This window comes from Vigna angularis, chromosome 8 (genome assembly GCF_016808095.1).
Source record: "Vigna angularis cultivar LongXiaoDou No.4 chromosome 8, ASM1680809v1, whole genome shotgun sequence".
NCBI lineage: Eukaryota > Viridiplantae > Streptophyta > Magnoliopsida > Fabales > Fabaceae > Vigna > Vigna angularis.
The window spans coordinates 16,974,641-16,988,520 of record NC_068977.1 but is presented as its reverse complement, the minus strand read 5'-3'; the positions used below and the strand labels follow the sequence as shown (position 1 = coordinate 16,988,520).

Sequence of the window (13,880 nt, the reverse complement as noted above, 5' to 3'; positions counted from 1 at the left end):
GTGTACAATATTTTATATTTTCTAAAACACATTTTTATCATATGTAACTTTATATTTAAATGTAATAGGAAAAGATAAATTGGTTCAAGGAATTTTCTAAAACAAAATTAATGACAAACTTCGCTATAAACTTTATTTATATGTATTATATTTAGTTTTCATATTAATTTTATGATAATTTGTCACCATAGAACTTAGGTAAAAAATGTTTTTTATTAATGGCATTTTTGTAATAGATTAAAGGATACAATAGTCATTTATCTTACTTGGTCATCGTTTTCTTTTCTGTTCATTAATGAGAGGATAATAAATTATTGATCCTCTTCCATTATTACATTAACGAGAATCAATATTACTCTATAGAAGGAAGCAATTTCAATCTGCATATTCAATTTTTTATCATAAAGGTAGAAACAGAGCAGTAAATTGGTTGTTCTTTTATTGGTTCAGAAAAAATACAGTTTTCAATTAAAGAAAAAGATGTTATTGAAAAGATGAATACCGCTGCCAACAGAGAACCCTATAAAAATTGCAGAAAGATGTTACCTCTTTTCGTATTCATCCTATGGTCCCAGTTCAGCTCATTGGTGTAGAAAAGAGGCAAAAAAATACGTTTTTCAAAGAAATCAATACTCATTGAAAAGCTAAACATTATGCAGAAATACAAATATCAAGTGAAGCAACAGCCACAAAATTGCTTAGCTCAGTTCATTGGTTCAAAAAAGAGGCAAAAAGAAAACGTTTCAACAAAAACAAGATTCATTGAAAAGATAAACCTGCTGTGATCGGAGACACAGTGCTTCCACCTGATATTGCAGACAGCTTTGCTCATAACTGTCCAAAGATGTAATAAAACATAAATATGAACATTTCAATTTCTTTTAAATTATGTATCCACTATTTTTTTTCTATAACAAAATAATAAGTTACTGATAAATTTAAATATATTTCAAATATTGATTAAAAAAATGACACTAGATAAAATACAAATAATTATTAGGTAGAGCACTAAACAAAATTTTTTATCTCCCGGAAGTTTATAAGGCTATAAATATATTAAAAATTGAAGTATATGATAAATTTCTAACAGAAGAGATCTATTTTATTAAATTTGCTTATATTTGAACTCACTTATTTAAATAAAAATCATAAAAAAGGTATATTATTTTTTTCATGAAAGAGAGACTTGCTTTAGAGTGAATCTTTTTTTTTCTTTCATACACGTATATTTGTTTGTTGCTTTTCTTACTTACAATGATATTTTAATGATGTTAGGAGATTAGGATGATCATATGAATTCAGTACTACGGGAGAGTGATGCTCAAATTTTGAAATAAATTATTTGAAAATCAATATTATATTCAGTATTATATTACTCTTAATAATATAAGACTTTATATATATATATATATATATATATATATATATATATATTTATTTATTTGAGTTATTTCTTCTTTCATTCATTTTTTAGTGAATGTCTCTTTTAATAAATATATATGATTAAAATGAAATATTACATTTATCATTCAATATCTGTTTTTAGAAACCACATTATATTATAAACTTTTAAAGGCCGTATCAACTACTTTTTCTTTTTTTCAGTAACAACTTTAGTTAAAAGATAGATTTACATAACTTTTATTTTCTTGATATATATCATTTACCTTTTTAGTTCCATTAATATTTTTTCGAGACGGTAACTTATAAAATCAGTATTTTATTTTTGGTTTTTTACCTAATGAACTTTAGTGTATCTATTAATTTCTTTTAATGATTTGCGATGATATGTAGAACAGTCAAGAAAAATGAAAAATCATAAAATGATATATATATATATATATATATATATATATATATATATATATATATATATATATATATATATATATATATAAGAACAAAACAAATTAAAGCTAATAACATTATTATTGATATTCAACTTACCTTTGAAATTTATAGATAATTCATACACATTGACCTAATAAAACTATTTATTAGGAACAACTTCTACAAATAATCCCACGTATCTCTAATAATAGATTAACTGATTATGGAAAATAATAGATTATATGATTATGGAAAATAGTAACACTAAGTCGTATATTGCTAACATTTCATCAAGACAAAAAATTTAGACTTCTTCTTATTGTAACTATTAAAAATATTAAGAATACATTATCACATTTCAATGAATATATTATTGTACATCTAACTAGTTAAATAAAAAAAATACAACTATAAATAGTAATTAAATTACAAAAAAAAATAATTTCATTTCGTATACCACTAAAGTAAAATACAAAAAAGTTATATACAATGATTACAATAATGAAGGTCCCTTGAGTCCAAAAACAAAGGAGATTTCCACCGAAACCTACAAAAATAAAAAATGATATCATGTTAAAAAGAATGTTAGCAACATATTGTTATTAGTAGATAAATTTACAAGAGTCTCATCATTAATACAATACCATTACTCCACAGAAAGAAGACCCATATGGAATGAGGGTTTTTGCCAGCATTGTGCTATTAAGAACAATTAACATTAAACATAAACTCCTACAAACTTTTTTGAGAATTGAGACTCTTAAGTCTTTTAGCCCTGCAACCAAGGTAGAAAAGAAACATGTGATTCAATAGCTGTGGCTTAGTCTACAAATATAAATATCCGAATAGGACATTAAAAATTCACCATCATGTTCATTGACAAAATATAAGCAATTCAATTTCAAATATGATGTAAAGTATCTGAAATCACAACAACAATTCACTCAAGTTTAAGAAAACAACTCACCTTGAAGATATATATTTATCAATCTCGTCCTTCTTTGGAAGACCGTAAACAAACCAGCTTTCTTCAGGTAAAGTAGCAGTTTCATCTTGTATCTTCATATCTGCATTCATGCTTTCTTTTAGAAAACTTGCTAATTCCCTAATCAAAATGGTATCATCAATCAGACAAATTGAGCTCATAAATTTTGAGAATTACCTTGCAGCAGAAGAACCGATTCGTCATTGTAACTTTGTAACTTCCAAAATGTCATCCCATTGTTGTCCACAAACTCTGGATTGATTCTCGTGGCATCACATCCACTTTTGTCTTTAACATAAGAAAAACAATTGTCAACACTTACAATAACATAAACATTAAAACTAGTAACATATAAAACAACTATATGTATCCAAACTTTCCATTTTGGCCTAGTTAAGAGCGTTAATTTATTTAAGAAACAAAATTACCTACACATACTCTATTTTCTGTTTTTACCACATTAAGAACATTTATTTCTTTATTAAACCAAGACCTACCTAGATGTTTAACCTTAACATCTATTAAGAAACAATTAATCATGACATACATTTTTCACCTGTGCTCTTTAACCTTAACATCTCAATGTGTGCTTCGTCAACCTCAGTTCTTATCTTTATATGAGCATCATGCTCCTCCCCTGGAATGGAGGACACTTTGGCATTCTCATTCTGCAACTTTTGTGCAAGACACTTTATCTGTACATATCATACACACAGAATTATTATGAACTGTAACAGCAAGGATAATTCATATACAAAGAGCATCATAAGACCTTGTTTTCTATTACCTTTTCCTTAGCTGCAGCAATCTTAAGTTTTGTTTCTTTCACTACTTTTGCATGCCTTGAATTTTCGTCCTGAATATAACTCCTTAGTTTTCTGGACATATTAAGCAAGTTTCCCACCACTTTAATTGATATTAAGACAACAAAAGTAAGAAAAAAAAAACAAAAGAAAGATGAAGTGGTGAAAGTAGTAAAACAAAAGAGGAATACAAAAAAAGGAATATTTTTTAACAGTACTTACTGAGTGTTCAAAACTTCGTCACAAAGAAGAGTCATCAGTTTAAACTTTTTAGACAAATCCAATTTATAGTATCCACTGATGCCTTCTTGAAACCAATCCAAAGGGAAATCATTTAGAAGGTGATATGATTGCATAATCAAATCCTCTAAATGTTTCAACCATGAATTAGTTTCATTCTTGGTTGAGAAGGATGGAGACCTACACCAAAATAATCCATATGGAAACTTTAATTCAAGCATCTCAAAAAAATTTAATCACTGAGAAAACTTCAAACAAGAGTTGTAAGGGATAACTCACTCTTTTTTCGAATTGCTTACAATCAATCCCAACAATTTAATGTGAAATTGAATCAGTGAAGAGTTATGTTCATCCATAATTTCTTCATTGATCAATTCTTTAAAAATGGCTTCAGCTTCTCCTTCCTTGAGATCAAGAGCCTGATTAAAATTACACACAGGAATAACAGTGAAGAAACACTTGATTAATATATTATGAATAGTTGCAACACCATAACTATAAAGCAAGAATTAAGCTTGAAACATAATACCACTTTTTCTAGGGTATATAATTTAACGTAACAGAAGGGAATATCATTCATGGTCAAAACGTTCAATTAAATGACCAACTGCAAAATCATCTAAAATTTGACTTTCAAGTTGCATGATATTGATAGAAATAATTAGTTCCAATTTGGTAACATCCCTCTATAGCATTAAAGGAATTTGCCGATTGTGGTTATTCAATCAGTGAACTATTAAATGCAATTAATTAGAAAAAACATCAGGAAAATTTGTTAACATGAAACCATACCTTTCCAAACACTCTGCAAAACTCTAAAATTTGCAATGCATTCCCAACATCTTTGGGTGGTAACTCGATGCCAAATATTTCTTTTAACTCCATGCCAGGTGGCAAAAGAATTTCCTCTGCAATTGTTTCTCTCTCTAAGTTCATTCCAAAATTCTCACCACTATCGTCTTTGGTGCAAACTTCAGTGACATTTGCATCTGAAAAATATTCATTTCCAAGTTCCCCTGAGAGAAATACTTCAGGCTCCTGCAAGAAATAACAAAAAAGAACACGAACCATCTCATGAAAAGTTTATCATAAATTGAAATATAAACACATTCACTCATATCATCAGTAACTTATCATGAATTTGCACAGTTAAACAAGAGATCCTTCTCAACCAAATCTGTCAACCACAAGAGATTTAGCAAAGGGGACAGGTAGAAAAATAGCATACCTTTTTCAGATTACCCTCATTTAATGGATTTGATGTTTCTAAATTCTTCTTCATTGCTAGCATTTCTGCAACTGACTTAAAGCCAGATTCCTTGGCACTATGATATAGGGGACCAGTAGGCTGTTCACCTCGTCGCTTTCTACAAACATAACTCCTTTATCAGAATGAACTCATGGATACACTACCAACTCAAAAAGCAAATAGAAAAAATAAAAAAAGAAACCCACTGGCAAAGACTACAGTTGCAAATGCCTCGACACTTCGGACATGTCCAATATGCCAACTGCGCGACCTCTTCAGCATTCTCCCCATACCTAATTCACCACAAGAAAATTGTCATTGGAGAAAACATATTGTTATACTCTCCGATTTTTTCATTTTGTACCAAGGATATCTCAGCTGACAATCAGAGCCTAATTCCTTCTAAATGTATAGCATGTTTGGACCCCACATTTGGAACATTTCACATTTACAAAAACAATATTAGTCATAGTTTTTAGAAAATTTTAAGTTCTTCCTTGCATTGGACGTGTCCAAAATTCCATTGCTTTGCAACTATAGTTGAAACACACAAAACACACCAAAATGTTTTGTCTTTTATCTGTACAAGGCCACAGGTATCGAGCATAATAAACAATCTTACTCATGCTACGCAGAACCACTATAGACAACAACTGTGTTATTCATGGTCCTACCCTGTTCTCACAAGATATAGTATCTCATGAGGGATACCGGTGACCTGGTACAAGAAAAGACATTTTTGTGATTTCTTTGTATACTCTTGCAAAACAATGGATCTTTGGATGATGGTGTTGCAAATTAAAAAACGCTTTCCCATAAAAATGGCCAAAAACAAGGCCTTGAGCTCCTCTATGCCCTTGTACTGTTCCCATAGCTTCATATATATCTTTGCTATGCTGCATATGATAGGAAGGAATATAGCAGTAACCTAGTTCAGATTTCTTCCTCAACGGCAGTGCTAAGCATATCACACTTCTATGAAAAATACAAACATCTAAAATAAATAAAAAAACCCGAGATTTATAATGCTGAACTGACCTAGTCAAGAGGCACTTGTGGCAGTACTTAATCGGACAATTCTTCGATTTCTTTATATTCTTGCAGGTTGCAGCAAAATTCTCCTTTTTTTGCCGGCACTTCACAGTGGAAAACCAACAAAACAAATGTGTTATCATCCAAATGTACCACAAAATCAAGAAATAAACTGAACAAAGTCTAGTAAAAAAAATCACCAAACTCCAACATGCAAAATGAAAAAGTGGACATCACAAAAGTAAAAAAAAAATTTAATAAAATACTTGATGACAAGATTTTCCAGTTCCCCCAATTTGAATTGGAGGACTGGCCACAACATCCTCGGAGTTCTTAGTCTGAGCAGAAGATAATATCACGTCCATTTTGAGTAGGAGAAAGGAATTCTCTCTTTGAATGCTGAGTAGAAGGGAGTAGCAAAGGCGGCTGGTTTGCAATTTTGAGAGTGTCCTTCCGTCTCTCTCTATATATAGTTAAAAAAAACTTTATTAATTGCAGTAATAAATGTATTACTTTTTTTTTATCAATCTATAAATGTATTAAAGCTAAATCTGAACAATTTTCTGAAGATGTTATTCTAATATACTAAAAGTAGTCTACTAAATGCCAAGTGGATTACAATGGAAATTTAAAGGCCAATCTAAATGCAACTGGAAATAATCAAACAAAGAATTAGGTAGCTTTAGATTCCAAAACCAAGACATACCACATACCCAAAAGAGCCTGAGACAATACAAATGAACATAAATGGACTTTTAAATTAAATAAATAGTAATAAATGAGTAAAAAGTCAGTTAAAAGAGCTCACAATACAGAGAGAGATGATAGTGTGTGCACAAGGCAAGAGATGAACCAGCAACATAAGTTATGCAAACTTCATTATGAACAAGTTCATGCAGTGGCAATCTAATTGTCTAGCTAAAGCTGCCAGTGCGGATGAAGATTGTTAAGAGTCTGTAGTATGAAAAAAGATTCACATGCAATCCCCTAATAGTTTAAGTTTATTTTATGGTTCGTTAATGACAAATATATCATTATGTATTAAGAAGGATTCAGTTTTCACCAAGTTCAGAACCAAATCACCCCAAATTTAAGTAGGAAATTGGTTCAAGTACTGTGTTGTGTTTCATTTCAAACACAAGCAGAGAACAGAGAAAAATAAATGTTACTTGTATGTTTTATGTACTTCCTAAAAGTATGAAAATGGAGTAATAATATACAAAAAATAAAAGCACCTAATTGACTATTCACTAATTCAAATAACATACATGGTCATATAAGAATATTTGTTTTCATGTCTCATCCAAATGCTGCTCATCTCCATAGCAATATCTGGTAAAATCACTCTTCACCTGTAAAAGCACAGGACAACACATGATAGATTTAATGTTCAAAGCCACCTAGGTTCAACACACAAGCAGTGGATAGAATGGAATGATTAGAGGGAAAACTTGAACTAATGTTAATAGAAAACAAAACAAATTGAAAAGTATGGATGAACTTGATATTGAATGCATAAAATGACCATTTATAGGGATGAACTATTTGCTTGGTATGTACACCTATATGTCGTTGACAATTTTGGCATGATCCATGGACACTACACAAAAATGAACTCTGTACTACAAGTTTTGTTTAACCAATATATTAGTCCACAATAAAAAAGATAATGTGGCAGAAACAATTAACAAATATGTTTAATCTTGTTAAAATCCTGCAACTAAGGTTAATCGATATTTCATATCAGTTTGACTCGTGCGCAACAGACAATTCAACCACGGAGCCGTTTAGACTATACATCCAAATGTGACCATTTTAGATAACACATTATGAGTAATTTAAATTGAAACCAACAATGACGGTAAGAATTAATCTACAATGAGATTACCTGTTTAAGAATTGGAGTTGCACATGTTTCCCACAAGCTTTGAGCATTTGAATATGTGAAGCATGCTGGCATGAGTTTTGCATACTGCAAAAAAGATGGCCCAATGACAGGAAATAAACAATACGAAGAGTACTTGACCCACACAATCATTCAATCAAAACATCAATGCACCAAGAGAAACATGAAACAACTGTTAGGACTCAAATAGTCTAGTCTCATACTGTTTAAACATACTAGATGACATTTACACTACATTTTGATAATAACATTCATGATTAAGTTTTGAAGTAACTACAGAGTTAAACCACATATCCTCTTGTTTGAACAAATGCTTTGGAACTTGCTAAATCAACTAAAAAGCTTAATGAATTTATATTATCTAACCTTCTATAATACAAAAACAGCATGTCACTAATGTATATAATTTTTTTTTTATCAATAAGTATTATCCAGCATCCAACACTCTGTTTATGGGAAGAATTTACTTTCTGGTAAGATTTTATTAAAAGAAGATGAATATTTTTACGTGCTTTAATTTAAAATTGTAAATAGCAATAATATAACACATAAAAGGAAAAATATTACATGTTATCCCTAAGACACTAACATTAATTTCCTTTTCTGATGTGTCCAACACATATCAACAAACCAGAGATGCACATAAGCAGTCTAACAAGAAAGAATAAAAGCTATTTGGAGTAATCTTCTACAAGAATATAAAGGATTACAAGAAGATCTTCTTCAACTTTCTAACAACAAAGATTTGTTTCAGTACCCATTATCAAATGTCTTACCATGAACACATTCTATCTACTTCAATGTCCCAGAAGTACACTAGCTACTTCAAAAGAAAATAATGCCAACAGTATTAGCTGATAAAGCTAAAGAAAGAAAATCTGGTAAAAAAAATTAAAGAAATTTCCAAATCCAAACCACATTTACACAACACATTAGGTGTTCCATTGGCTTCTCCTAAATGTGTGAATTCATTTATAACAATGGTAGGATGACACACATTTACATTCATTTGACACACATTACATGCATAAAATGGTCATAAAAGAGTGGATTTTTGTACTTTTAAGAAAGAAAAGAAAGAGTAAAAAGTAAAGAAGGAGAGTGTCAAATGAATGGAAAAAATTTGTGTGTCAAAGCATCGTTACTCATTCTTTTAAACTACTGCTTCCTTTGAATCAGACTTTCAAAAACAATATTTAGCTGGTTTTGAAACCTAAAAAGTTTTATTTAAGGACAACTAACCTCGGTAGCAGACAATATGGGACTTTACAACACACATCCCCTCAGAGGAATGTCTATGCTAAACTGGGCAATCCTACTAGAGTAAGTAATATTCCATCTTAAAACAGATTCGTATTAACCAAAGAAGTTGCCCCACATACATATAAGTTGCACTGAAAGACTTGATGAATGCAATGTGGGACTTCTAAACACTTCTCTTATAACTTGTGCTGTTAGCTTTTACATCAGTCTTTTGATTTAACTTTGTCAACAAGTGAAGTTTGCAACTAGACTTTATTGGAGAAACTCAATTATTTTTAGCAGATTTCTTCCATTATAAATATTTAAGAGCGAATTTTATTCAAACACCACCAAAGTGCTTATAGGTGTTTATGATGCAAGCATTTGCAACAAGTTATTTCTATTATTGAAAATAAATTAAAAATAAAGTGTTGCACTTTGGATGTAAGTTTAAGTGTAAGTTGTCTTCATAACTCATATATGAGTACATAAACTGAAAATAGGTTATTAACCTACTTATAAATTGTTTCAAACATTTACACAAATGCAAACACTCTAATTTCCAAAAAATAATATTTTTACCAGAAATGGAAACACCCTTGTATAAGTTGTCTTTACAGTATCAAATTCAGCTCATTTAAATTGTAAACAATTTTCATAAATTACAAATAACACCTATTAGGTCAGACCAATAGACCTTTCATAACTACTATTATTATACCATTATTATTAAACTAAAACTTTTATGTCCATGCTCAAAATGTAAGAAAAAATACTACAATTTTTTACAAATTTTTTGAACTATTCTGAGTTGAGAAAGACAACATGATCTTATGAACTTGACTGAGTTAATCTAAACCCTAAGAGTAAATCACTTCTGCCAAACTAATCCTAGGTATGGTTTGATCCAGTTCATATGTTGAGAAAAGAGGAACAGAAATATGGTTTCCAATAAAAGAAAACAAATACCATAGAAACCAAGCCGAACCGATTGCGACCACCATGCGACACAAATATGAAACCCAGATGAACAAGCAGTGACCGAGTTCAGCGCTGAGTCGGGAGCGAATTGAATGGTGAAGAATAAAGAACCCGCCGAAGGGGACAGTCGCTTCATCGGACATTGCAGAGATGTTGCTCTGTTAATAGCTTCAGTTTCCTTGTTTCTTCTTTCATAGAATTGTCATCAGAACTTTATTATATATTTGATAACAGGTTTCCATAATTATACTGAAAGTATCATAATGAATACAAATGATATATGTTATTGTTTTACATAAATTTTTAAAATTGAAAATTATAAACCAATATTTTAATTGAAAACTGTTATATATATTTAAATAATTTATAGTTATCAATTTTATCCTTTTAATTACTATTTTTAATATTTAAATAATTTATAAATATTTAAAAAATATGTCTATATAATTGCTGACAGTACCTATGTTTTTGCTAATATTTTATAATAAATTTAGAATTTATCTATTTCATATTTTTTAAAAGATTTATCTAAAAACATTAAAAAATTTAAACCCAAAATAACTCTCCCAGATAAACAAAATCTAATTTAAATTCATTTATAGTATTGGAAGAAAAATTAAAAATTAAGTTTCCCATACTTCCCCCAAAACTAAAAAATATTAAAAATATTAAAGGCCGAAACAAATATCACTATTTTGTATGTTAAAAATATTTTTGATTTAAAAATATATTTAAATAATTTCTTTACAATATATGTGTGACGATAAAATACATTAATTTTTGAATGTATTAATAGGTGACTAAATAAAATAGCATTTGTGGAATTGATCCTTATATATAAGTTGATATTGACTCCAGTGATTATGAATTGAGTATTTTTCCTATAACTTGTGCAATTAATTTTTATAGAAGTGTTATCAACTAATAACTAAAATAATATATTTTTATTTATTTTGAGGAGCTTAATTCATTCTAAATATTTTTTTTCTTATAAACATTTATAGCAAAATTTATTCGCTCAATGTGGGAATTTAAATTGGATATTTCATTGTTGGATTTAAAACCATATAAAAATTCATTTTAAAATAAATTAATATTTCTGGAATTGATCAACAAATATATAAGTTGTATTACAGAACTTTGTTACTTGGATTAGGTGATATGGGACTTCAAAACATTTTTCGTATAACTTTGCATTAACTTTGTTTAGAAGCTTCTTCAATTAACAAACTAAAATATACTAAAAGGTTTAATTTATTTTAAATATTTTCTTGTCTATAAATATTTATGGTGAAATTTATTCACTTAACACGAAAATATTTGTCTGTTATTAATAAAGATGTAAAACTTTTTTGTTTTTCTTTAATTTTGTTTTGCAGTATAAGACGATCATCAACTTTCGATTTTTTCAATAGACCAAAGGTCAACTATAATTATTTTACTAAAAGTCCTTCACACGTCTTCAAGTCACCAGAAGATTTGTGTTCTAAATACAAACTAAATTACTCAATTACAAGTCAACATTTTATTACTCACCAATCTAAAATAACAAACATGAAATAATAACTTGAAATGAAACTCATTTAAGAAGCTTAGAAAAATGTTGTTTTTGGAAAATTAATTTCACCTAGTAGAGTGGTTTAAAAATTATGAGTTAACAGTCATTTGAAAGTTTTTTGAGTCTAGATTCCAAAAAAATAAGAATCAAGTCATTTGGGATTCGGTGGAGAAAGTTAAAAACAAAACAAGTAGCAAATGTCATAAAAATAGAGTTGGGAAGTGTTGTTCATCCAGGTGGGGAGTATAGTTGAAGTTTTTGTAAAAATGACTATTTTTCCTCTGGTAATCGATTACAAGACTCTTGTAATCGATTACCAGGGAAGAAATTGGCCAGAAATGCTTATGGAGCTTATCTAACTTACATGAAAGCACCTAAATGACATTTTTTTCTCAACAATTCAATGACTTAACATGTTCATTGGTGCACTAAAGACCACTCATGACCATTAAACTCACTCATTCATCTAAAATAACAAACATGAAACAATAACTTGAAAGTAAACTCATTTAGAAAGCTTGAAAAAACTTTGTTTTTGTGAAATTAACTGCACCTAGTAGAGTGGTCTAAAAATTATGAGTTAGCAGTCATTCGAAAGCTCTTTGAGTCTAGATTCCAACAAAACAAGAATCAAGTCATGTGGAGTTCGATGGAGAAAGTTAAGAACAAAACAAGTAGTAAAGGTCAGAAAAATAGAGTTGGAAAGTGTTGTTTATCCAGCTGGGGAGTATAGTTGAACTTTTTGTACAAATGACCATTTTTCCTCTGATAATCGATTACAAGGACAGAAAATGGCCAAAGATGCATATGGAGCTCATCTAACTTACATGAAAGCACCTAAATGACATTTTTTCTCAACAATTCAATGACCTAACTTGTTCCTGCACCATACACACTGGACACATGCACTTGTAATCTCTTATAGAGAGGCTGTAATCGATTACCTAGGTTCATGATCATCTTTCATTTTTTGGAGAACACACGACACGGAGGATGGAGGGCTACGGCTGAGGCAGAGAGCTGTGATTGATTTTGGAGAAGGCATGGAATGCAGCCGCCAGCTGGGAGCATGATCTTTCATTTAGAAGTGGAGCACCTAGCAGAGGACGTTCCAAGGGCCTTGTAGTTGGATGATTGGGTTCTAATTTTGTTTTCCTCTTCTTTGCTATAATGAATTCATCTACAATTTCAATTCAATTCACAGTTTGATTTCATTTTCTGCTACTGAAATTCCAGATCTGTTTTATTGTTTCTGTTTTGCTGCTGTAATTTAACTTCTGCTGTAATTTAATTTATGTATTCTGTTTTTCTACAATTTAATCTTTACTGCTGTTTTTCTTCTGCTGTTGATTATTTCATTTTCAATTATTCATTGTAATTTCATTTTCTGTATTCTGCTGCAGTAATCCTAATTTTGTTTCTATATTTTGTAATTTACTGTTTTCTGCTTTACTATTTTCTGTATTATGTTTTTACTGTTTTTGTATTACTGCAATTTGTGATTTTAAAATTCTATATTTTCTGTATTGCTGTTATTATGTACTGCTGTAATTTCATTTTTTTGTATTTACTGTTTTCTGTATTTATTATTTTCTGTATTTTCGTTTTCTGCACTGCAATTTTCTGTACTGCAGTTTTCTGTTCCAGATTTATTTTTATTGTTTTATGTTGCTGAATTTTCGTTTTGACGGTAGCAGTTTCGTTTTTAATGTTTTAATTTTGTTTTTACTGTTTTAATTTCGTTTTCATGCATTATAATATGTTTTGTTGCATCTAATTTCATTTAATGGAAGTTTAAATATGTTTTTTGGTGTGAAAGTAGGAAGATTACCATGGTTCCTTGAGATTTATGCACTATTAATTGGTATTTTACTGTTCTTGCCTTGTATCATGAACTGTTAGGTTTAATTTAATTTAGTTCATTTCTAAGCACGAAAACACTTTCAAAACCCTCCACTACGTGTTCGACCTAAGACTCGAACTACATTTGGTCCTTGAGAGACGACCTAGGAGTCACTTCCTAGCACTATATTTTAATGCACATCAAATTTGAT

The 13,880-nt window shown here is 29.7% G+C and overlaps 1 protein-coding gene across 3 annotated transcripts; it reads right to left on the bottom strand.

The window, feature by feature from the left end:
- Positions 1–2,167: 2,167 nt before the first annotated feature.
- On the bottom strand, positions 2,168–10,485 carry LOC108345649 (uncharacterized). Of its 3 annotated transcripts, none has more exons than XM_052867484.1 (16): positions 10,257–10,485; positions 8,028–8,111; positions 7,408–7,491; positions 6,406–6,602; positions 6,146–6,243; positions 5,314–5,400; positions 5,087–5,225; positions 4,651–4,896; positions 4,138–4,277; positions 3,841–4,038; positions 3,603–3,693; positions 3,372–3,510; positions 2,993–3,103; positions 2,798–2,897; positions 2,475–2,605; positions 2,168–2,377 (listed from the first exon to the last, which is right to left on the bottom strand). In XM_052867484.1, exons 4-15 carry the CDS (start codon positions 6,502–6,504, stop codon positions 2,563–2,565), a joined length of 1,491 nt encoding a protein of 496 aa, XP_052723444.1. In that variant the 5' UTR covers positions 6,505–6,602; positions 7,408–7,491; positions 8,028–8,111; positions 10,257–10,485; the 3' UTR covers positions 2,168–2,377; positions 2,475–2,562. The 3 variants fall into 3 exon arrangements, with proteins under 3 accessions (XP_052723444.1, XP_052723441.1, XP_052723443.1); XM_052867481.1 differs by having other exon boundaries at positions 3,363–3,510; positions 10,257–10,483; XM_052867483.1 differs by lacking the exon at positions 10,257–10,485 and having other exon boundaries at positions 3,363–3,510; positions 8,028–10,228.
- Positions 10,486–13,880: the final 3,395 nt, after the last annotated feature.